This window comes from Aythya fuligula, chromosome 5 (genome assembly GCF_009819795.1).
Source record: "Aythya fuligula isolate bAytFul2 chromosome 5, bAytFul2.pri, whole genome shotgun sequence".
Lineage (NCBI taxonomy): Eukaryota > Metazoa > Chordata > Aves > Anseriformes > Anatidae > Aythya > Aythya fuligula.
This window is the reverse complement of record NC_045563.1, coordinates 48741437-48763486: the sequence shown is the minus strand read 5'-3', so window position 1 is coordinate 48763486 and position 22050 is coordinate 48741437. Positions and strand designations below refer to the sequence as shown.

Sequence of the window (22050 nt, the reverse complement as noted above, 5' to 3'; positions counted from 1 at the left end):
GAGTGCAGTCTGCAAGTCTCCAGTGACAAATGCTGCTTCTCCTCCTGTCAGTGTTCAGATGCTGGGTTGGTGGGGTGGCTGTATCGAGGAGAAGTAGCATAGTCCACTGGAGATGGGACAGCAGCAGACCTCTGGTGGTGTCCTCCATTCTCTCCCAGCTGTGCTGACTGAGAGTAAGAGAGCCCCTGGAAGGAGACTTTGTTTGCACATTTGAATTTCCATGACTTGGCAAATTCAAAGCTTATAACTGTGTGAGCTAGAGCCAAAGGGCTAGTTTATTCTTAGCCTATGAAAGCCATCTCAGAAGACTGGTGAGCTGACAGCTTCCAGGGAAAGAACAGTTTTTGTGAGTATGGCTGGTGATTTTGTAACCACCCACCTGGAAAAAAAGGCTGGGAGAAGGGAGCAGAGGTAGGAGCTAACAAACAGTGAGAGAAACTGGCAAGACTTGAAGGAGATGGTTCAGTCCACTCCCCCAGAGCTCTTCATGTTCTCCACAAAGGGCTGTGTCTCAGCATCCTCAAGGCACCTTCACCTCCAGGATGTTCTGCAGTCCCATTCATCTCCTGATCTTTCTGCAGTACTCACTGTCATGGCATTCAGGGTGCTTACATCTGTGCAGCACATTGAAGAAATGCTGGATCCATGGCCCAGGAGGTGAGGGTGCAGAGCAGCACCATGCCCCTCTGTCCCTTGAATCCTGCAGTCTCCAGAGGCTGCAACCTGGACAAATGCAGCACTTCTCACCTGTAGGTAGCTATGGAGCTTTCTTCCAGCCTGCCTTAGAAAGCTGTGAAGCACAATAATCTCCTTGCCACACAATGCTGAAGGTCACGTTATTGCCCAAGGTTTTCAAGATGCAGAAGGGAACTTTGAAAAGTGGCATGTGAGGTGTTGTGGTCAGCCCCGAGTGCCCTCACTTCCACAAATGAGGCTTGTATAGGCTCTTTGGGCTTTAATGCTCTCTTCACCACTCCAAAGACAGGCAGAGAGAGGGAGGCTCCTCTGCAAAATGCACAAGATGTGTCACTGATACTGAAATCATTGCTTAAAAAGGCATTCAATCCTCTGCCCACAGCCTGAAATGAGGAAAGCCTAGTGCATATCATTCACTTATGCAGAAACCTGGGATCAGTCAAGAAGCATCTGCCAATGGAAATAGTGACTTTCATAATGAATGATAGTTGCAATAAATAGTCCACCTGTTAATCTCATTTTGCTATCAATTAATTTAAACAATAAATCACTTAAAGTAATTCACTGGAAGAAGAAACTATCTCAACATCTAGAGTGGTGTAAAACTGCAAACTCAGACACAAACAAAAAAACAAGTACAAGACATACATAAAATCTGTAACACCAGATGACAAATATTTATGAAGCCTTCCTAATTCCCTGGAGCCAAGAAGTGTTGCCTATGCAGCAACCTTGTTTGTAAAGGCAAAGGGCAAAAACATATTTTGTGTTACTCTTCAGCAGGCCTGGCAGGCCAACTTTAGGAAGAGAAACTGCATTTCTGGCCCATCCTGTCTCCCCAACCCTAGGCAAGATGTGAGAGGAAAAAAGAATTGCAATGCTGAAATTTTGGAGATTTGCATTCAGATTTTCTCACTTTTAATTTAGAATTCAAGGGAACACTTGGAACATCAAATACTCTGCATCAAATAGGTATTAAGCAGCGTGCGTCGGGGATGACAGTGAAAAGAGATGGCCTGTGGTAAAAAGGGTGGTAATCAAGGTAGCAGCAATGATCCATCAGGATGTAAAATTTGTGGGACAGATCCTTAATTAATTTAATTAGAATGAAAATATATACTTGTTTATGCCAGATCTGCTGTGAAGCTATGAACTATATTACTTTAAACAAAATGCAGTCGTGACTGCCAGCATACTGACTTTTACCCGGAAAGTTTCATTAATCGGATTCTCCTAGAAAAACCTCAGACCAGAACAAACTTTCCGGTGAGGGACGGCTGAATACAGAGCTCCTGATCCAGATGCTGCATGCAATTTTCATGCAGTCTTGAGTTCTGTGATTAAAGTTTCTCACAACTCTGATGTATGTTTATCTTTGGATCTTCCAAAAATGGGTGAATCACTGGATAAGTGCAAATGTTTCACTAGCTTTCACCGAAACTGTAACAGTTTCTTCATCTGCTTCATAGGATACAGAAAATACAAAATATTTTTTAAAGGATGACTCCATTCATTAAATCAGATTCAATTCTGAGGTAATGACTATTATGTAAAAGACAGAAACAAAATGTTAAAAGGAAAGGTATTACTTAACCTTTTCTTAAAAATGAAAAATAAAATTACCAAAAAAGAAAAATGATTCTCTCCTGATTTGTGTTGTTTTGTTTTCCTGGCATGTTGGAAATCTGTTTTTCAGTAACAAACTTTGCCAATCATAGCTTTTGAATATTAAAAATACTCTTGCATTATATATCTTGTTGTTAGGTTTTTCCCATGGAAAAAATACAAGGGTACATCAAAATGAAAACATCTGAGAATGTTCAAAATTTCTCACAGAAATAATCAGCACTTTTCAAATAAATTTATCTTCCAAGTTAACAGTCTCAAGAAAAAAAATATTGCCCAGTATAGTAACTGATAGGGGTAGATTCATCAGAGCTTCCCCGGAAAAAATAAAGTTCTTTAAACTTAAGAGTAATTTCATTTTTCCTTTTCATTTTATTGACATTTCATATTTACATAAAAATTTATCCCAAACCTCACACAAAGTACCCTTTTCCTAGGAACAGTAAGTATGCTGAATAACGAGCCAAATAGCTGAGGAAGAGGAAGCTATAATTTGCCTATTTGTTTTGCAATATGTGGTGCAGTATTACTTATCACCCCTCTCCCTCCTTATTGCCTGTGTTAAGACCAAATCTTATCATTGAAAATTCAAAAGGAGGTGAGAGCAAAAGAGAATATTATACAATTTTGAAGACTGAGGAGGAAAATTCTTCAGCGAAAAAAAAAAAAAAAAAAAAAAGAAAAACATGAAAAAATGTTTTCAGTTATTTCACTTTGATAATTAAACATTTTGTTTAGCTTTACAAGGTTATGTAGGCATATTGTTCTAATTTCTTGTTCCCCTTACAGTTACAGAGTTGTAAACACCAATTTGTATTTAATTTTTGCAACCAACTTCTGATGGGAAGCTGTAGGTTTCAGTCAGTCATGATAGTTTTTTCTGCCTTTGTATTTCCACATTTCCACAGTTTGGTGCAGTAAGACATGGCCATCCACTCAGCCTTTCTCTTACTTTTTTTTTTTTTTTTATAATCTTTCTGGCATTTTATCGAACATCTTCACATGTTGAAACAGTGCTGGGTGACTGAAGGAGCTGAATAACCGGGGAAAGGCAGCAAGAGTGCTTGTCGGAGGAAATTCCTGGCTGGCACAAAGCTGAGCAGAGCTATGTTCTTCCACAGCCACTCAGGACTTGGACCGCCTTGCGCAAAGCTCTGTCAGCAGGGGAGCAAGCACTGCAAACCCAGATAGATAATCCATCTCTAAAATTATTATAATTATCACATTGACACTGCTTGGAAGCCATTAGTATTGGTAACTTTTAATTGCACATCTGTCTGCAGTACCAGATTTCACTTACCTGAACCAATTCTCACTCACCCTTGATGCAGACATGCACGCAAATTTATCTCGTGTTTAGATGTAGCTTGGAAGAAAGTCTGTTTCCAGAGCTCCTTTTACTTACTCTCAATTTACATAGGACTTGCAAATTGAATTTTACCTTGAATGTTTATTTCATATGGCCTTAGAGTGTGGCTGAAAGCTGCAGTTTTGCTTGATTTTAAGTCACAAGCACAGAAGAGGGTCTTTTTTTGTTGTTTGTTTTTAAATAGGCATTTATTTGCATGTTTCCAGACAATATTCTCATTTGTCTTTGGCTCAAATATTGGCCTCAGCTTGCTTAAAACAAAAAGCCCAACCATTTACTGGAAAACCAGCTGTGTGATTATTTAAAATTCAGTCTGAACTTGCTTGATATCTGGTTCCAATTCTTTTTGAAAGCTGGCTCGGGACTCTTACGTTCTCAAACTATGACAGCCCTTTCAGGGAACTTGCTTGGTTCTGCATGCTAAACACAGTGGTTATGCCTGCGTTTAAAAATAAAACTTTTTCTCTGATATAGCCACAGTCTGCCACAGGGTGCAAATGCTGTTCGGGCCCACTGACTTTCTCTCAAATATAAGGTTGTCCACTTCTTTCTCAAACTGCAGACCAAAGAAGAGAGATGTTCTTTTGGTTTGTTGAATGTTCTTGTAGCCATCCCTTTAGTGAAAAATAGCACAAAGGAAAAGATTTTGTCATTTTAGCTGCTTTGATTCAGTGAAGGAAATGCTCAGTGTGAGTAATGCCAGCCTTAATCAGCCTAGCCCTTGTGCACGCTTCAAAATACCTTGAAGTTAAATCAGTGCTGAATTAAGAGCTTTGTGAAGTTCAGTGGCCGAACAAGAAAGGCAGTCTAGCTCTGCCGACATCACCAAGTGTTCCAGCAAGCCCCATGAGACGCGAAACAGGTTTGGAAATCCAGTGTCTCCACAACAGAAGGGCTATGTAGCAGATAAAGTAAATTTAATCTATTGGATTTTGTAGTAGTTACATCATTCCTTCCTCAAATACTTAAATATTCTCCAATATCAAAGCAATTCAATGTAGTCACAATTCCAATCTCAAGATGTAAAAAAGCAAAGATAAACATTCACCAGAAAATTTGTCGAGTTGTTTATTTGAATTTATATCATATCCACAAAAATAGAAACAGTCTTTAGAACCATTCTGTGATACATAGTCTCCAAGCTGAGATTTACAATGCCAATAGTGAAATATCTAACGCGTTTTTTTTTCTTTTCCACACATGTACATTGAGGATGCTGTGAGAAGCAAGCAGGAATTATGCAATTTGCTGCAGAAAGAAAGACGAAAATGTAACTAAACATTTTAATGTCTCTGTAGTTCACCAGCCTACATACAGTTTTTCAGGATGTTTTCAGAGTAAGTTGCTCTAACTTTGTGCAGAAAATATAGTTTGAGGGTGCTCATGCCAACACCTCTGACATCGTGATTTCAATGTAACTATATAAATATAATATACTTTCCTATCTAGAGCTTTATACATATGAAAAATTATGGTACAATAAAAATCTATACACATGGTGCTACCAGTTCAGCAGCTGCTAACTTAAAGGATACATCTAAAAATATGATTGCTCAGCTTCTGAAATACAAAATAAAAGAGCAATCAGAAATGCTTTTTGTTTAAATAGTAATTTACATAAACATTCATCTCTTCATTTTCTCCATTTGCTTAGACCTGGTAAAAAGATTCCCTTTGGTTGTTTTCATCTGTCCTTGGCAAGAACTGTAGATTTGAACAGTCCTTTGTGTTTGTCTTAGGCGATGGTTAATATATTTGTGAAACAGAGTAAATGTTGGCTGGTTTCTATTCCAACTTTTTGTGCTATTGTAATGCTGAATGACAAGTGCCTAGTCTGAAAAGTTCCGCAGAATGGGAATATAAACTTTCACGATTTCTACTTGCTGAAAGATATGACAGTGAAAGACTGGCATTTATAGTGCACCCCAGCGTAAATCGTTTTCTGGATTTATACAGTGGGCTTTTAAACTAAGCATTATATATTCAAAGCCTTTACAAGCAGGTTTAGCTGCTGCTCAGTAACAAAAGGGTGACATGTCTATATCACAAGTTCATTTTATTTCCCAGGAACTTTGTTGAGAGTTCTGGTATAAAGCAGTTTTATGAAGGTATTATAATCAGTTGCTGTAAGATGTGCATTAACCTAAGTCCAACAGTATTGCTACTGCCAACAACTACTTCTCTTTGCTTCCAGAGCAAGAAAGGGTAAAATCTGGGTGCCAATGGATTTGTGATGGTGCCACTGATTTCAGATTTTTCACCCAAGGTGTGGATTGGAGTGTGTGGGGGTGAAGTGCATGGAGCAAAGGGCTGCAAATAACTGCAGGATTGGGGGAAGGAATGGTCTTTGGAGCAAAGTGAAGGTGCTTCATCTGGTGGCCTGGTTCTTGTTATATGAACTACAAAAAGATAGTAAATGGAGTGGAATGTAGCCAATCAAGCTGAAAAAAAGGAAATTAGTGAGTTGCACAAAAGCAAGCAAAGCTAGCACAGTCAGTCCAAAAGAAAAGAAAAAAAAAAAAAAGGAGAGAGAGATACACTGAGAGAAAAAAAAAATGCTTTGAAGTACAGAGGTTTATTACTTGATTTGTAAATAAGACAAACCTCTCTCCACCCAGGTTATGAAAAGTAAAAATTGTCATGTACAGGTAATTGATGGTGACAGCTTTGGCATACACAGTGTAGGAGGTGGTGTTATTGTTTGACATGCCCTACATGTGTAGATAACAAGTTAGGCTCTCATGTTTGCCTACAAATTGTTGCTAAGCACACTTGATGCCCTTTATATTGATACTTCTCTTGTCTCTTGGTTTCATCTCTATTTGCTTTTAAGACAAACAAAAAATGGAATAGCCTACAACCTCCGGCTGCACCTTGCTACATTTCAAGCTAATTTGGATTCAAATCCAGGGGATGCCCGAGGAAATGGATATTGGGTGGATTTAATTTTTTTTTTCCTGGTCTTCTCAGCCCCCAAATTGACATTGCTTTCCAAATTCCCCATCCCTGAAAGAGAATTGGAATCAATCTTGGTTTCACCTCTGTTAACATCACCAAGAAAATCCTGTTTCTCAACTCCCACATCTCACGTACTCAGTGACCTGGTGAAGTGCTGCCTCCTCTAGTTTTTATTTCCCTGTGTTCTGCCTGTGCTTGGTGCCAGCAGGAAGCATTTGTGTCTTGGAGAAAGAAAAAGCTGCCAATGAATGTTGTCTCCGTATAGCACTGCTAGAGACGAGCCCAAAACACTGACCCAGATCTGAAGGTCTCAGTGTCTTTATGCTGGTGGGTTTTTCTGCAACTAAGAATTCCAAGCAAATCACACAAATACAAATGCAAAGAGTTAGACGTGAGAAAAGCAAAGAAAACTCATATTTTACATGCAATGGAGCTTCGCATTTTTCAAGTGTTTTTTGAAAATAAGTATCCAAATGAGACTTGACCTGCCAGGAGGACCATATGATTTGTAGGAATTGGGGAGACTTCTCCCTTGTGCCATGGGATTAATATATGTTCTGCTTGACCACCTCCTCACTGCTTTATGTGGCATGGATTTGATTGATTTAATTAGGAATATAAGGGGATGGGGGGAGGGGAATATTATTATTTCAGCTGAGAAACTGGTACCTTTTGGTAACTTTGCCCAGTCAGAAAACAATCTTCCTTTAATGGCTTTTGGTCCCTGAGATTGACTCTCTTCCTGCAGTTCACCTCAAAGATGTCGGTTAAAAACAAATAGCCCTTTTCCTGGAAGGAGCTGAATGCCCTTTGGAGGTTAGGGAGGATACTCAGTACCAGGCAAGGTCAGGTCCTAAACTTCTGCCTACAAAAGAAGGTCCCAGTGGTGGAGGTAGTATGGGTTCTTCAAATAGATGCTCACAGCCACCTTGCAGAGCCACTGCCCTCTGTGGCTGGGATAAGCTAGCTGAAAGGGAACCCACCGTCTGATTTAACAAAAGCAACTGGAAGCCAGCAAAGTATTAAAACACTCAGAAATTGGAGGAGGGAAGGAACAAGTGATAATGGCCAATGAAAGCTATAAACCAGCTGATTATGGAACAAGACTACTTGGCTCAGAGATGCTTTACTGTTTCCTCCACTTACAGTTGCCTTCCAAAGTGGATTTTCGTACTCCCTAAATGCCCTAGTATTTTGCTCCTTCCCTTTCTTTGCGTGACTCACAGCATTGTCATAAATCACATTATGCCTGTATGATTTAACAAAAAAAAAAAAAGAGAAAAACTTCACAAGAAGGGAAAAATAATCATAATTCTATAATGTTATCTTATATCACAGAAAACTGTGTACATTTTTTCCCCATACAGGACATACTTCAAATAAAATAATTTTAACACCAATAATGATAATGTTCCTTCTTCCCGACAGAAGTAGAATTGTTTTTTCACCCCCGTTTGGTACATAAATATAAGAAAATAGTCTTTGAATATTTACATCCAGGTGTTTCAAATGTTATTTCTTGACATATTTAATTCTCATTTTCTCTCCAGCCGCGGGCATTCTTTCCAAATTTATATACTAATCTGCGACCATCCACACGCTCCAAGATTTCTCTTTTATAATAATATCTGTTAAAAGAAAAGCATAAAAAAGATTTAAGACTAAATTCTTTTAAAGTTCCTGAAGACCACTGTCAAATTGGGAATTCCAAAGCTATCTGAAAAGTCTTTGTTTTCTTTTGATATAAATTACACCTATGATTAATCTCTCTGAAAGTTAGGGAAGAAAAAATCATTGTGCCTTCTTTTTATTATTTTTACTTTACATTATCTTATTAATTTGAATTTCACCTTTTTCAAAGTATAAAGTATTGCTGTATTTATTACACACTCTCATGAGATTTCTTTCTTTTTTTTTTTTTTTTTTAAATCTAAATAAACCAGCACCTGACAACAGACTAGGAAAGAATCTAAGCTTCCATTTTAAAATACATTTTGAACATCCATAGATTATGGGGAATTCTGAAAATGTTAAAGCAAAAGACAAAGAAAATCCTAACAGAGGATTTGTAAACCAATTTTAAGATAATAGGTAGGGGGATGCCTAAGTTATAAACTGCTGAAAACAAAAACAAGAACAAAAAAACAAGCTCTCTGCAATTTAAGCATTCCCAGTTCAGTCATATGTGAACTTCAGCTTACTATAGCCATATTTCCTTCCTATGGTCAACTACTTTTATTGGTTATTTGTGTGGACAGAAAAAGAAAATATATTTATAAAATATATTGTAAATATTATATATCTACTATAGTATACAGAAAAAGGAGGAAAAAGAGAAGACAAAGAAGAATGTAATGTTGTTACAAACTGTAAATTAGTGGGAGAGACTTGGTTGTTGCAAAAACAAATTACAATTCAATTTAAAAAGTCAAACAGCTTCTCCCTTCAGGTAGTTTCTTTACGTGCCCCAGCTTTCTGTGGCATCTTCTCAGCTCACCTCATAGCCCGGCTGAGTTTCTCATAAGTCATGCTGCTGTTGTTTTTCTTCTTCCCCCAGAGCTGAGCCACAGCTTCGGATTTTAAAAATCTGAAGACGCCTTCTGACCGGTCTTCCCACTTGATTAATCCTGGGTTTTTCTCAGGATTGAGAAGAATATCTCGAATAAATTCCCAGAGATGAGTTCCTCGAGGGTCTGAAAGAGGAAGGGGACAGGAGGAAGGATTTTAAGGAGCTCTTCAGGCTATGGTCTTCCTCATGCCATTTAATCACAGCATGTCATCTACAGACAATGACCACGCGGTGGGGACAGGCCATATCTCCTGGAGCACAGGATCACCACCTCAGAGATATACAGGTAGTAACGCTGACAGCCTTTACACTGAGGCTGGAGGTAAATGTCAGCTTTTGGCGGTCTGAGCCCCATGGCAGGCAGGAGGATGGAAGCCCCAGCAACCAGGGGAAGCAAAATACAAACCACCCACCGCTTCCTCCTGCCTTTGCACTGCTTATGCCCTGAAGAGAACACATTTAAGTCTTCCCCTCATCTTGCTTGCCCATTTTGCTGATATTCTTCTACAGCATGGCATGTAACCTGCTATTGTCACGCAGTACGTGAAAAGAGCCAGGATAACTGTAAAGTGGGCACTGAAGCTCCAGGCATTTAAAACAGACAGGGAGAAGGCAAAGGAAATTAAATGCTGTTCCACATCAACAAGTATTTGGTGTCAAGTATCTTACATAGACTTCAAGTAGTAAGAAAGTTTACAGTGGTTAGAGGGATAGTGACAAAACTAGCTAGCCAAAATTGTATGGGAAAACAGCATAATAAAGTTCGACTGCAATAGCAGAAAAGACAAAAAGATTTCCAAATTCAATACGTAGGCCTCCCAGGTTAAGCACAAATCTACCCCACAGTATTGTAGAGATGGCACTAGAAAGCCCACGTCAAAAAGAAGAATTAAATAAATCCAATTAGTGAGACATTGTAGTTTATGAATGAAGAATAACAAACACGGTGACTACATGGACCAGAAAAATAGCAGTCCTTTGGTCTGCCTTCAAACCCATGCAAAGGTTTAGACCAAATTTAGAAAGAGACAACCTCGTCAAAGATTTGACAGTAAACAGAAACTGGTTTACAGGCTAACATGGGTAGAGTTCAGTCAACTAATCCCGTGTTTTTCTTTGGAACGGTAATTGTTTTGTAGAACCAACAAAATGTGGTGGATCTAGTCTATCTGGACATCAACAATATACATGATAGATTGTGATATGAAGCACCACCGAAGAAACTGGAAATGTAGGGGATTAGCTCTACATGGCAAGGTGACCTTCTGTGCATGCCAAGGCTGTCAAGGGGTTCTTCTCAGGGCTGTCTTTGGAACAGTCCTATCTAATCCTTTCATTAGCAACCCTGATAAACAAACAAACGCACAAAACAAAAAGCCTGCATGCAGATAAAAGTTCAGGCGTTCTGAATGGGCAAAGTCACAGAGCAGGGTAAGAAGAGGAGTCACGAGGAGACAGAATCTGGAGACTGCACTGAAACAGAATGAAATTGAATACTGCAACACACAGCAGAGGACCAACATTAACGTGTTCTATTATAAATACAGAAAAACAGGATGCAAGAGACATACACAAGATATTTTCAGCATAAAAATCCCAGTAAAACGCATTAACAGAACTGTGTACAGAAATCACAACTATGTTAATCTGTCTTCAGATTGAGGTTGAATCAAAACTAGCATTAAAAGAGGATGAGGCGAATGGGAAGACTGCCATAACAGAAGAACAGGTGGCAGGAATTGTGGGAGGGGGCATGTGTTTGCTTGTGATGCTGTGCATGAGAAACTCTGGGAGGAGATGCTGAACGGGGTCTCTGGCACTGCTCCATATTTTTTTTACTCCTTTTCACCAGCCCAGCTCAACACAGTGCAGAGGAAACTGAACTCTGGTTGTTTCCCCGTAAGCCCTCACTGATAAAAACATTTTGAACACTGCAACATTACTGTGTCAAAAATAATGTAAGCAAACAGCACCAGCAACAGTCAGATCCTTGAAGGATTCAATCACAGTAACCATCTAACCAGTTCTGCTTTCAAAATGAACTCAGAATGCTTCCTTTTCCCTCCCAAAGGGGATTTACTCTTAATGTGTTTTTTTTCCTTCAATCAAACAACATTTATGACTATGGACATTATAACTATTATAACCATGGACTTACTGTGCTTCTTGGTGTGGGACTTTGGGGTATGATCTTGTGTTTTTTTCACATCTGAAGAATCTGCAGAGAAGGAAAATGAAGCCTATTTGTAAATTTGATTAAAGGTTTTCCATTGACTAGCAGGTTGAAAGAAATAAAACCACAAAAAAGAATGAATATCTCTTTTAAAGATAATCACTTTTCAGAAGGCAATCTAAGGGAGGAGGAAAGGGGGGGAGTGTTGTTTTCTGTACTGTATGGTAATCAGCACACTTCACAAAGAGACCATTGATGAATAAAGAATGAATGCAGAGGTAAACATTTGGCTTTTGAAACCTAAATTAGATTAACAAATACCTCACCCCATGCTATGTGTGAGAGAGAGAAAAATAAGAGGATCACGTCTATAAAAGGAATCCTGAATTGTCCCATTATGTCTCAGTCTTTGCAGAAGCATGTATCTTTGGGGGCTTATTTGTTTCTGACGAGATGATCTAATGCGAAATGTATGCGCCGGTACCAGTGCACAGAACACCCACCTGACTAAAGCATAATGACCTGGCAAAGCACGGGTGTCTGGGGGGGAGAAGGGGGGGAGCGGGTCTGCGCTGGTAGGAGGTTTTGGCAGCTGGACGTGCGTATATTGTTCCGTGGCTCCGAGCCACAGAAACAAGCCATTTCTCATCGATGGTACTTTATCACCTGCAGCCAGCCCGAGGAGGAATCAGATTTCTGGCACAAGTGTTTCTTCAGAAACGAAGAAAAAGAAAAGTTCCGCCTGTTCCTCGCTGTCATCCGCCTGGCACCCCGCACGTTCAACCCTCCCGGCCTTGATCTGCCACAGCCTGACTGCCGTCGCCGCTCACAAAGAGCTTTCACCTGATCCTGTGGGATCATCCCAAGAGGGAGCCCCTCCTGTGTTTGCTTTTCGGCGTGCTTCGTGCCCGAATTCCATAAAGCAAAGCTTAAGGTCCCACGCATGTTTTCCCAGCTTCTATGAATGCACGATTATCATACTTTTCATGGAAACCGGGCATTTGCATGTGCAAATGACTCACAGGAAATATTCATTTGCATAGAAACTTGTCGGATTTGCACAAGCAACTGCAATAACTGCATGTGAAAAGGTAGATGCAAAGCTATTCACACACTCGCTTTATTCATACATAACTGGATACATAAACTGAGCAGGTCAGAGAGGATAAGTCTAACCTCCGCTGTTCTGAGCCTGACATAATTACGGTCCTTGACCCCCTCGCAGCAAATGCGCTCTGAGTCATTTTGCCTTCCCACTCTCAAAGAGCAGGAACCAGCCTGAGCCTCACTCAGCTTGGGGGGAAAAAGTAAAATGAGGCTTATTTCACTGCCTTTCCTCAGATTACGATTCCCCCGATGTTATTAAAAGCCTGTGGGAACTCCCAGTGAGGACAGCAGGACCAGGCTCTTTATTTGCCCTCTTATTTAAATACTTCTCATTTTAAGATCCCACAGTTCACTCGCGAATGTTTGTTATGCTCTGTTTAGCCGGAGATTTATTCTTGGAAATTCAGCTGCCTTCTGCCTTGCTGGTGATTTATTCTGGATTTCAGCTGTGTAAATAGCCTCCTGCTCTGCCTCCGCTCTTACATGGAGACCGGTTTCAAACATGCCATGTTAGGAGGCCGAGGCCTGACAGATGAAAAGAGTTACGATGCAGTTTCAACAAAGCTGTCTTGCAAAACTTGTGACAAAAGGTTGCAGGGTATTTGCATATGATTCAGGAATGAGCCATTTCTTTACGGGATATACAAATTTAGTTTTTACAGGAGGCTGTGCCCTTGGCGTGCCACCCTAGCTTTAGGCTCAAGCAGTCAGCGGGTAAACACTCTGCGCCAGGAGCTTGACAGGTCCCCAGTCCCGCCAGAGAGCTCCGAAATCCTGGCAGCCATCTTATGAGAGTGGGTGGAGGCGATGGAGAAAACAAACAGAGTGGTTTTTTTGGGGGGGTTGATTTTTTTTTTCTTTTTTTCTTTGTAAGGCTTGGTGGTTTTCTTTTTCAGGTTAAGTTTTCTCTCTTTGGTTTTATTTATTGCCAAGTGCATTAGTTTAAACTGTATGTCCCCATGGCAGGCCTGGCTGTGCTGGGAGGCCAGGACACAGCGAACACACAGGCACAGGGGCTGCCCCTGCTGCCTGCATGCAGCCCGCGGTGCCTTGCAGAGGCAGTGCCTGCGAGGCTGCATCCTCAGCTGCACGCTCTCCCTCCTCACCGTCCTGTGATTTCCACTACTTTATCCTCCAGGACTATGTGCTCGAATGCCTCCTAAGAGGGACTTGCCTTTCCTCGCCCTGTTCTCACTCCCCCACGATCTCCGCTTCCCTCTTTTCCTACTGCCTCCCTCACTCACCTCCATCCCCACTGCCTGCCCCAGGACATCGCCTGCAGAGCACCCCGACGCGTGTGCCCTTCCCGCGCTTTCACCGGGCACTACATCAAATGGGTTTGCTCTTTCCCTTGCCCTTTAGCAGGCAGATTGTATCTCCGCTGTGGCCTCGTGGGAGCACTGTGGAGGGATGAAAACAGCACACGGTGTCTGCCCGGGGACAGGCACGAAGCTGTTCTCAGCAGAAACAGGTTGAGCTGGGAGCTATCGGGAAGCCCTTCTGCTGGTGCAGGTGGGTAGGCTGCTCTGTGCCTGCTCTGCTGTGCCCATGGGCTGCCCCTCAACCTGGCTCCGAACCTGGTCACCTACTCGACATGCATCCCCAGCTCCGTAGGCAACTGCAGCCACTCCCGGGGTGAATATGACTTGTATTTGCCCTTATTCAGCTACCCCACGGAAAAGCGTGACTGAGCTGGAACATCTTGTCTCTCTGATACTAACATCTTCCCCTTTGACTCAGTCACTTTAAAAGATATATGGAGGTTGAAGATTGTTTGATCTTCTTTGTCTTGAGAGAGGGAAGACAGAAGCACTTCTTTAAAGCAACTATTGTAATAATGATAGCTAAAAGAGTTGTCAGAATCAGTACTGCTTGGTATAAAATGACTGGAGGCTCAGATTCAATCCTGCAACAGAAGACCACGGAAACTATTATACGTCGGTAGCTCTGGGACAAGCGACAAACAACGATATAATTACAAGTTCCTTACCAGGAGGCTGGTGACTAGGTGTCGTCATGGAGATCTGAGCACGACAGAATGTTTTACTGTCCAATAGCTCTGGGAATTAAAAAGAAGACATTTAAAGTAATATCTTCTGACAACAGTAAAGTTGCCTCAGAAATGCATGAAGTACTGTGATGTTAGTTACCTACTGTGCTACCATAGCCACTGTCATACAGGTAATTCTCTTCTTTCCAGGACACCATTAACGATGGATCTGAAGGTAAAGGACAACAAGGAAAATCACATCTCTAAAAGAACGTCTTTCAGCGTAGGGGTAAATTTGAGCACTGACAGACAGAAGGGTGAAAAATGTAAGAGAAAAAAAAAAAAAAAGAATAGCGAAGGGAACTGAGAAGTGAAGGGGCTAAGTGGGAAATTGTTTCCTTTCACTCAAGTTATGGATAGGGTTTTGCATACTCAGGCAAATATACTTACACAAAGTGCTGACTTTTAATAATAATGCAGCAGGCTTTTCCTTTTCCTGGCTAAGATATCATTTATGCCTGCCCTTGAAGGAATTTTCCTATGCCAGATCAACTGTAATTCTACCCAATCCAGTCCTGAAGTCTCAGCCCCTGGTGATTATGACAGTGCTTTGGTGTCATGGAAATGAAAGTGCTCCCAAATATCTAGTAGAACAGGAGAATGCTTGTAATGACTATTTATTTCTATAATTGTAGAACTCGAAAGTCCCCTCTGAGACAGAGCTTCATGTGTAAGCACATAGTCAGAAACATCAAAGCATAATCCTAGATGTAGGGCCATTTTAATTCAGGCATGTCAAGTCCCCATCCTTAACCTAAAAGCCACCTTTATGATTAAAGAGGAATACTTTTTATTGACCTTCTGGTCAGATGGATCAATATAAACAGAACAGAAGTATTGTCTTTATAACCTGTATAGTGAGCAGGAAATTAGTATTTTTACAGTGCATTTTTGAGGTTAGAAACTTAAAAAAGTTCTTTTTCTTTTAAGTCCAGATTCAGAAAGGATGAAATGTAACGTTCAAATCTGGGGTTTACTTCTTCTTTTCATGTTCATATACATGAAATTAAAAAAAAAAAAAAAAAGAGTTATAGCTAAATCATCATGGTTGGCTGAGTTACCACTTATGACATAGGAATTTAGCAGGCATGCTAAGTAATAGCTGCATGTTTGGGCACCCAGAGCTTGTGTTCCTACAATAGCACACACCCTTTGCTTGTTTGGACACCTGATCTGCCCAATGTTGCCTCTGAAAACAGGCCTTAGCCAGCCGGAACATGGGCAAACAGCTTGTCTTCACGTTTCAGCCTTTTTTAGTACCCAAGTGGCAGGCTTCCCCTCTAAACTGCCAGCCCTGTCCACACCAGTCCACACTGCCCCACCACCAGGCACGGCAGACGGCACAACGAGTCAGTCCTGGGCTTTGACCTTTCCAGGACGTGCAGCAGAGGTACTTTGCTCAGCCCTGTATATCTCTAGTGTGAAGGGAGACTAACATTATACCAGGATCTCATAAATCAGGACTTAAAGGATTACTATATTTTTCTTATATGGAAAGCATCAAGGCTGCTGCATGCACGGCACCCGTACCACATGGGCATAGGCAGGGAGGGGGCTGCAGATTGCAGTGCTTGCTCGCTGCAAGGAGAAGGTGAAGTGTCCCTGACTGGAGAGGCTGGGCTCCTGTGGATTACCTAAATGTATTGGCTGGCAGTATTTGTTGGAGTCCTCACATGCTACAATCTGTATTTGTTCCCCCAGGAGGTATTAAAACACAGCTCATGAACACATCCACACACAATGAGGCTGGGACCAGTGGGACAGGAAGTGTTCAGATATGGACAGGGGTGTTCTCGGAAAGGAACTGGCAAAATAATTGTGCCCAAAGAGCACTGTGCCAAGCTGAAGCTCTTTTCTTGGTGAAGCAAAGTCCTGGCAGGAAACAGATCTATCTATGAACACACCGGAAAAGAGACTGCCATGTGAAAAATTGGTCAAAGACTTGGTCAAACTAAAATACTACCTGAATTTCAGTGTCACTGAAACTCGAAGAAATTGAAATGTAACATTTTTTTTACTCAGAATTGTTTGGTTTGGAAATTTCTTCATGTTTCAAAGCATTAACATCACAACAAATATTTTTTCTCTTTAAACAAACAAACAAACAAACACGACAATACTGTGATAAGAATTGTTTTGAAATCTGCTGAATGAAGCAAATAATGAAGTTATCTATACAGCTGTGTTTGCTGACTACTGCAAACCGTACTAACTCTGAACATTACTATAGACTGCTGATATCGTAGAAGTCTAGAAAAGTGGCCACATGCAAAGATATGGTGATACTATTGAAGCTTCAACAAGTGGACATTGACTGATATTTGTGTTACTTCTTTTATTCTGCATGAAACACTTTCCACTGCAATTAAACCTGTTTTGATTTTACTGAAATGGACAAGTTCCCCTTTTTGCCGCTATACAACAGCTACTCACCTGTTTGTTCTGTCTTGACAATGACATTATGTGGTTGGTACATGTCACTTCCACACTGACCTGCAAGAAAGCATACAGCAGATATGAAAGCTGTATGAGAGGGAGCACGGAAGAATCAAAGATACAGCTCCAAGCACGAACTGCTTCAGTTGAGCCAGAGAGCTAATTTTGGTGTGGGGTACATACCCTTTCCCCTGGTCCTTCTGCCTTATGTCACGTAAAAGTGATATAGTAATAGAGTCAACTAGGTATAAGCAGTATAGCAAACACAGCAAATGAGTTTTGCCAGGTAGGCTTCAGGATAACATAAGAGGCTTCTGAAGATCCCAGAATTCAGACAACTGTACGTGCATCTCTGTCCCCGTGTAGCCTAACATCTATTTACCATTCCATTTTAGGTGCTGAAGGTTGCTGTAGAGCAGCTGCCCTGCTGTCCCAGCTGCCTGAGTGAATTCCTGCAGACTCATGCTGCACAGATGTTCCCCGTTGATATCAAATTCTTGGAAGGGTATGCAGTTGGCATCCAGTTGGTTGGTATCAAGGAGATGCTGCAACCACTCCCAGACCTGAAACTTGGTCCAGTACTGCGGGTGTATTTCGTGCCACTGGGTTCCATAGAAACTGCTGGACACTGGAAAAGAAAACGGGTATTAAACATCTCTGTTAGCATCATGGGATTATGCTGAAGATGGGAAAGGTATACAACTAAATTTCATGCCCTGGAAGTCCATAGATTTAGATTCTTTTTTCAGTCCTTAACACTAGCTCAGTAGCTATTACTGGAAAAATTAATTAAATTTGTTTTTGGTCTCAGTTTTCCAATTTAAAGTGGGAATTATTACTTTACACCTCTCTTGAGAAGTTGAGTGAGTAGGAAAGAATTTAATAATGTTGGCTAAATACACCAGTATTTATTTCTTCAGTGTATGATACCTTGCAGAAGTACTGTCACAAAGGTGTGTTGATCTGTGTGTAGGAAAAGTGTTTTAGTGCATCAAAAAATGAAGAAAAAAACTTCTAAAATCTACATAAGGTACAGTGGAAATTTTGTTTGTACAAGGACTGAATATGAACTGTGTGTTTCAGCCAAAGAACAGTAAAATAACAAGGCACTCTTATATTGTTCCAAAGTACAAATCTATCAGTATGGCTTGCAGCTTCATGGCAGAGCCGGACTTCTAACAAATGCATGTTATCTTTGTAGTCGGGTAAGATGATTTCTGAATATAATTGCAAAACTCATTTTTAATTAAGGGAACAGCCTAATTTTCTTTTTAGGATGTCTGAATCTTTTCTTAGCCTATCTTTCAAACTGCTCAGTTGTATGTCGCTGCATGACAATAATTTATGTGTTCAAATGAAAGAAAAAGTATGTAGGGACAGGATAATTACATAAGATAAGATAAGATGTAAGATATACAAAGGCAGGACTGCCTTGATCTGGCCTCACAGAAGGGTTGGCAAAAGGAGTTCAGTGCAATTTATTCTTTGGGAAACGAGGACAGTAGAGTATGCCAGGCAGAGACAGCAGCATGATAAAATGCTCACAAGAGCAAGAAGGTGCATTTAAGGATGAGGGAATGACAAATTGCAGAGGTGGCTGAATTATGGGAAAAAGAAAGACTGCCGTGGCCTAGCTCTGCAGTAGCCCCACTCCAGGACATCTTCTCTTTGCGGCACTGATCTGTTCCTTCACAGTCTCCTCCAAGAAGATCACTCACATAGCTCTGAGAAATACCGACAACAGAGGGTATGGCTAGAAGACCACAAGCAACAGAACTGGCATGTTTTAGGAAATCACTTCACCTCAGGGAGACCTCGGGACTCTTCGGTTGAGATACAGTGAATAGTGCTAGCTCATGTGTGAACATAAAAACCCTCAGAGTTGCTTAGGTTCCAACATTGGCCAACAAGGTCTGCGTCAGTAGCTTAGAGAGAGTTTGCAAGACTGTTGCTCATCCTGCTGTTGAAGGATTTGGGAAATGAGTGCAGAAATGATTAAGACTCTGATATGTCAGAGAATAAAGATTTGAAGGAGCCAACAAATATTCCCTGAAAAGGAGGTTGATTTTATTCCCATCACTTTCAGAGGCCTCTAGACTCCTAATGTAAGTGGAGGGTCTTTAGTGAGAGGAAGAAGTAGCTTGGTAAAAGGACTGTACAGGCCGGTGTGTTCAGTTTCCTGTGACTCTAAAACACATGTCAATTCTGAGAATTCACTCGGGTCTGGGATTCACTACACACTGAGATCCCTGAACATGAACCCATCACCTTCACAAAATCCAGTGCAAACTGAAACTCAGGACTTTTTCTATGAACCTGTTACAGGCAGGCTGGTACATTTAATAAGCATACACTTACGTATTCCTGGGTATTTAGAAATTACACATTTAAAAAAAAAAAAAAACAACAAGTGTTTCACTGAATGGGAACTTTCATTGTAAGTTTTGTTGTAGCTTCCTGTGGTTCAGAAGGACAACTGCAGTATGTGTTTGCTTGGATTTTAAGGTTTACCTATCGATTGAAAAACACTATTTTGAATGATGAAAATAATTTAAAAATTATGTCAAATACTGTATATTGATCTATATGTCTATGTCTATATTTTCATACTGAGAATATATATCTGTATAGATATATTGAAAAAAAAACAGTAAAATAAATTTCACCCTGAGTCACACCTTGTAAGTTAATTTAGGTGCAAAAGTCATCACTAGCTGTTAGGCATTAGAAGGCATATATGGGATTAAAGAGATGGTTCTGTGCATAACAAAGAAGTTCTCAGATCACAAGCTATCTAGTGCCCTAATGCCAGTCTAATCAGATAGCTATCTAGTAATTTGAGCTGAAAAAGTAAATACTGTAAGGGAGCAAAAAGACTACTCCCCTGCAAAGCCGGAGGGATGATTAGTACTGAAAAGTAATGTTGGTTCAGAGAGGGCATGAGGGGTAAATATAAGAGAAAAAAATCTGGACTGAGGAGAGGGAACTTTTGGCACTTTCATCATCTCTACATTCATCTTTAAAAAAAGGAGCAGTAATGAAATGAACCATTAACTGGTCATATTCAGAAACTTCAGTGTTGCAGGTTCAGCTTTTACAAATAAAGTAACAAATATAAATTTTCCTACCAGAAGTGAAACTCCAGTAAATTAGTATCACTGAAAAATAATACTTGCGCATATTTAAAGGTATAGCAGTCTCTTCCACCCCGATCATCCTCCTGTCCCCTCTATCCTCCCTATCCTCCCCCCCCTAAAAAAAAAGGCATAGCTCAGAGCTGTTGAATTCCTCCTACCATTGCATGTGGAATATCCGTCTGTCCAGGAAGGCTGCTGGTGGAGTAGGTTGCTGCTGGAATTGATACTCATTCTGCCAGCTCCTTCCAAAATCATGATCTGTAAGTGAATCGAACAGCTTGCTTAGTGAGCAGTGTCTAGTCCAAAAGGTAAATGGCAAAAAAAAAATAATCCACTGAAGGTGAAGTGAGCAGGCCAATTCTATTTGTAGAAGATACAATTGAAATCAAGAACATGTTGCCACAACCCCTTTCCAGCTGCCACAAAATCTCCTTATGATAAACATTACCATGTTTGATTTGCATATGCAAGAAGCAAGTTTCTACAGCTGCCCATCCATAAATGAATAATCCGTAATCAGAAATGAAGCCGAATGAAAAGACAGGGCTCCTGACAGAGCAATACAGGAAAACTGCCAAGCTTTGAGAAGTGAAATACAAAGTTGTTTGACTATTTTTTTTTTCACTTAAAGAGAAATTTGGTTTAAATATGGTTTTCTTTTTTTCTTTTTATTTTCTTTTAGGAAATAGAAAAGAGTTTTCAATATTTTTTAATTTTGCAAATTAAACTATACAGTTGACAACAATTAATGTTTAGAAACTCCTTCACACAGAGGGACCAGTATGTCAATCCTACAAGGAGGTAACATTACAAGGAATATCTTCTTGACTGACCCGGTTTATTATCTGATCCATGTCAGCAGTGCCCCTAATCCATTCTCAATGACAGATGTCACATTTCACACATCTCAAACCACCAAAAAATTGTACCGTCAAAGATCTTGTAAAGGAGAAAAATTTGACAAAACCTTTCCTTTCTACTTATGTTGGCTTTAGTAACATGAGTAAAGCTGTCCTTAATTTTGGTTAGACATTTTTGTGCAAAACCATTTATATGGTATTTTAGAAAAATTTCACATTTATCGTACACTGAATCATTTCAGTGAATGTATACAAAATTCCCCAATTGCAGGTATTCTTGACATTTCTTATTAGCTTTCAATGGTTTAAAGTTGCCAAGTTTAAAAATATACATTATAACCATACAGTACCGACATTTTCCAAGAGTTTAGGAAACTAATTTGTTAAATATTATAAAGGTTTCGGATCATTACTTTTATATAAGTACACAGAAAACAAATCATTGTTCAAAAATCTTCTAAATCGAAAGCGACGGAGTCTGTAAAAATGAAACTTTAGACCTTAAGAGAGCGTTTGAATGCAGCTGGACTTAACTTTGGAATTAAAAAGAGGTTGAAATAAAAAATGGACTTGTGAAAGTCAAAGATGGTGGTCTTGGCCTTTTACCCATCAAGGCTGATTTGATCAAGGCTAATTAGAAAACTCCCATTGAGAGCACAGCCAGAACCACACAAGCTCATACCAACAACATTTTTGGTAGAAAAAAAAGAAGTCATTAGGAACAGTTACAGCCTTGGTTTTAAAGAACTGCCTGGAAAAGGTATGGGTTGGCATATTCCTCCATCATTTTCAGTACATTATGCAATTCTTTAAAGTTACAAATACACATTTTAAGGAGAGTCTTTCTCTTTCTCTTCCCCCCACCCCTCTACATATATATATATATATTTAGAAAGAGGGAGAGAGAGGTTGTTGAGAATTACTTAAAAATCCAAAGTCTTAGGAATTACGCCACAGGGAATGGTCCTTTATGGTATAACCTAGTTCAGTGCCTTTTTTATAGCTATACAGAATGGCAAAATCAAGCCGTGGATGTTTTAACAATCGCTTTTCACTCCAGCAAATCTGG

General features: G+C 40.2%; 1 protein-coding gene across 2 annotated transcripts; it reads right to left on the bottom strand.

Moving 5' to 3' along the window:
- Window positions 1-8177: 8177 nt before the first annotated feature.
- Window positions 8178-20376, bottom strand: EHF (ETS homologous factor). Of its 2 annotated transcripts, XM_032189285.1 has the most exons (8): window positions 20280-20376; window positions 17367-17612; window positions 16982-17041; window positions 14649-14717; window positions 14489-14557; window positions 11377-11436; window positions 9147-9342; window positions 8178-8277 (listed from the first exon to the last, which is right to left on the bottom strand). In XM_032189285.1, the coding sequence occupies exons 1-8, from the start codon at window positions 20374-20376 to the stop codon at window positions 8178-8180; spliced, it is 897 nt and encodes a 298-aa protein (XP_032045176.1). The 2 variants fall into 2 exon arrangements, with proteins under 2 accessions (XP_032045176.1, XP_032045178.1); XM_032189287.1 differs by lacking the exon at window positions 14489-14557.
- Window positions 20377-22050: the final 1674 nt, after the last annotated feature.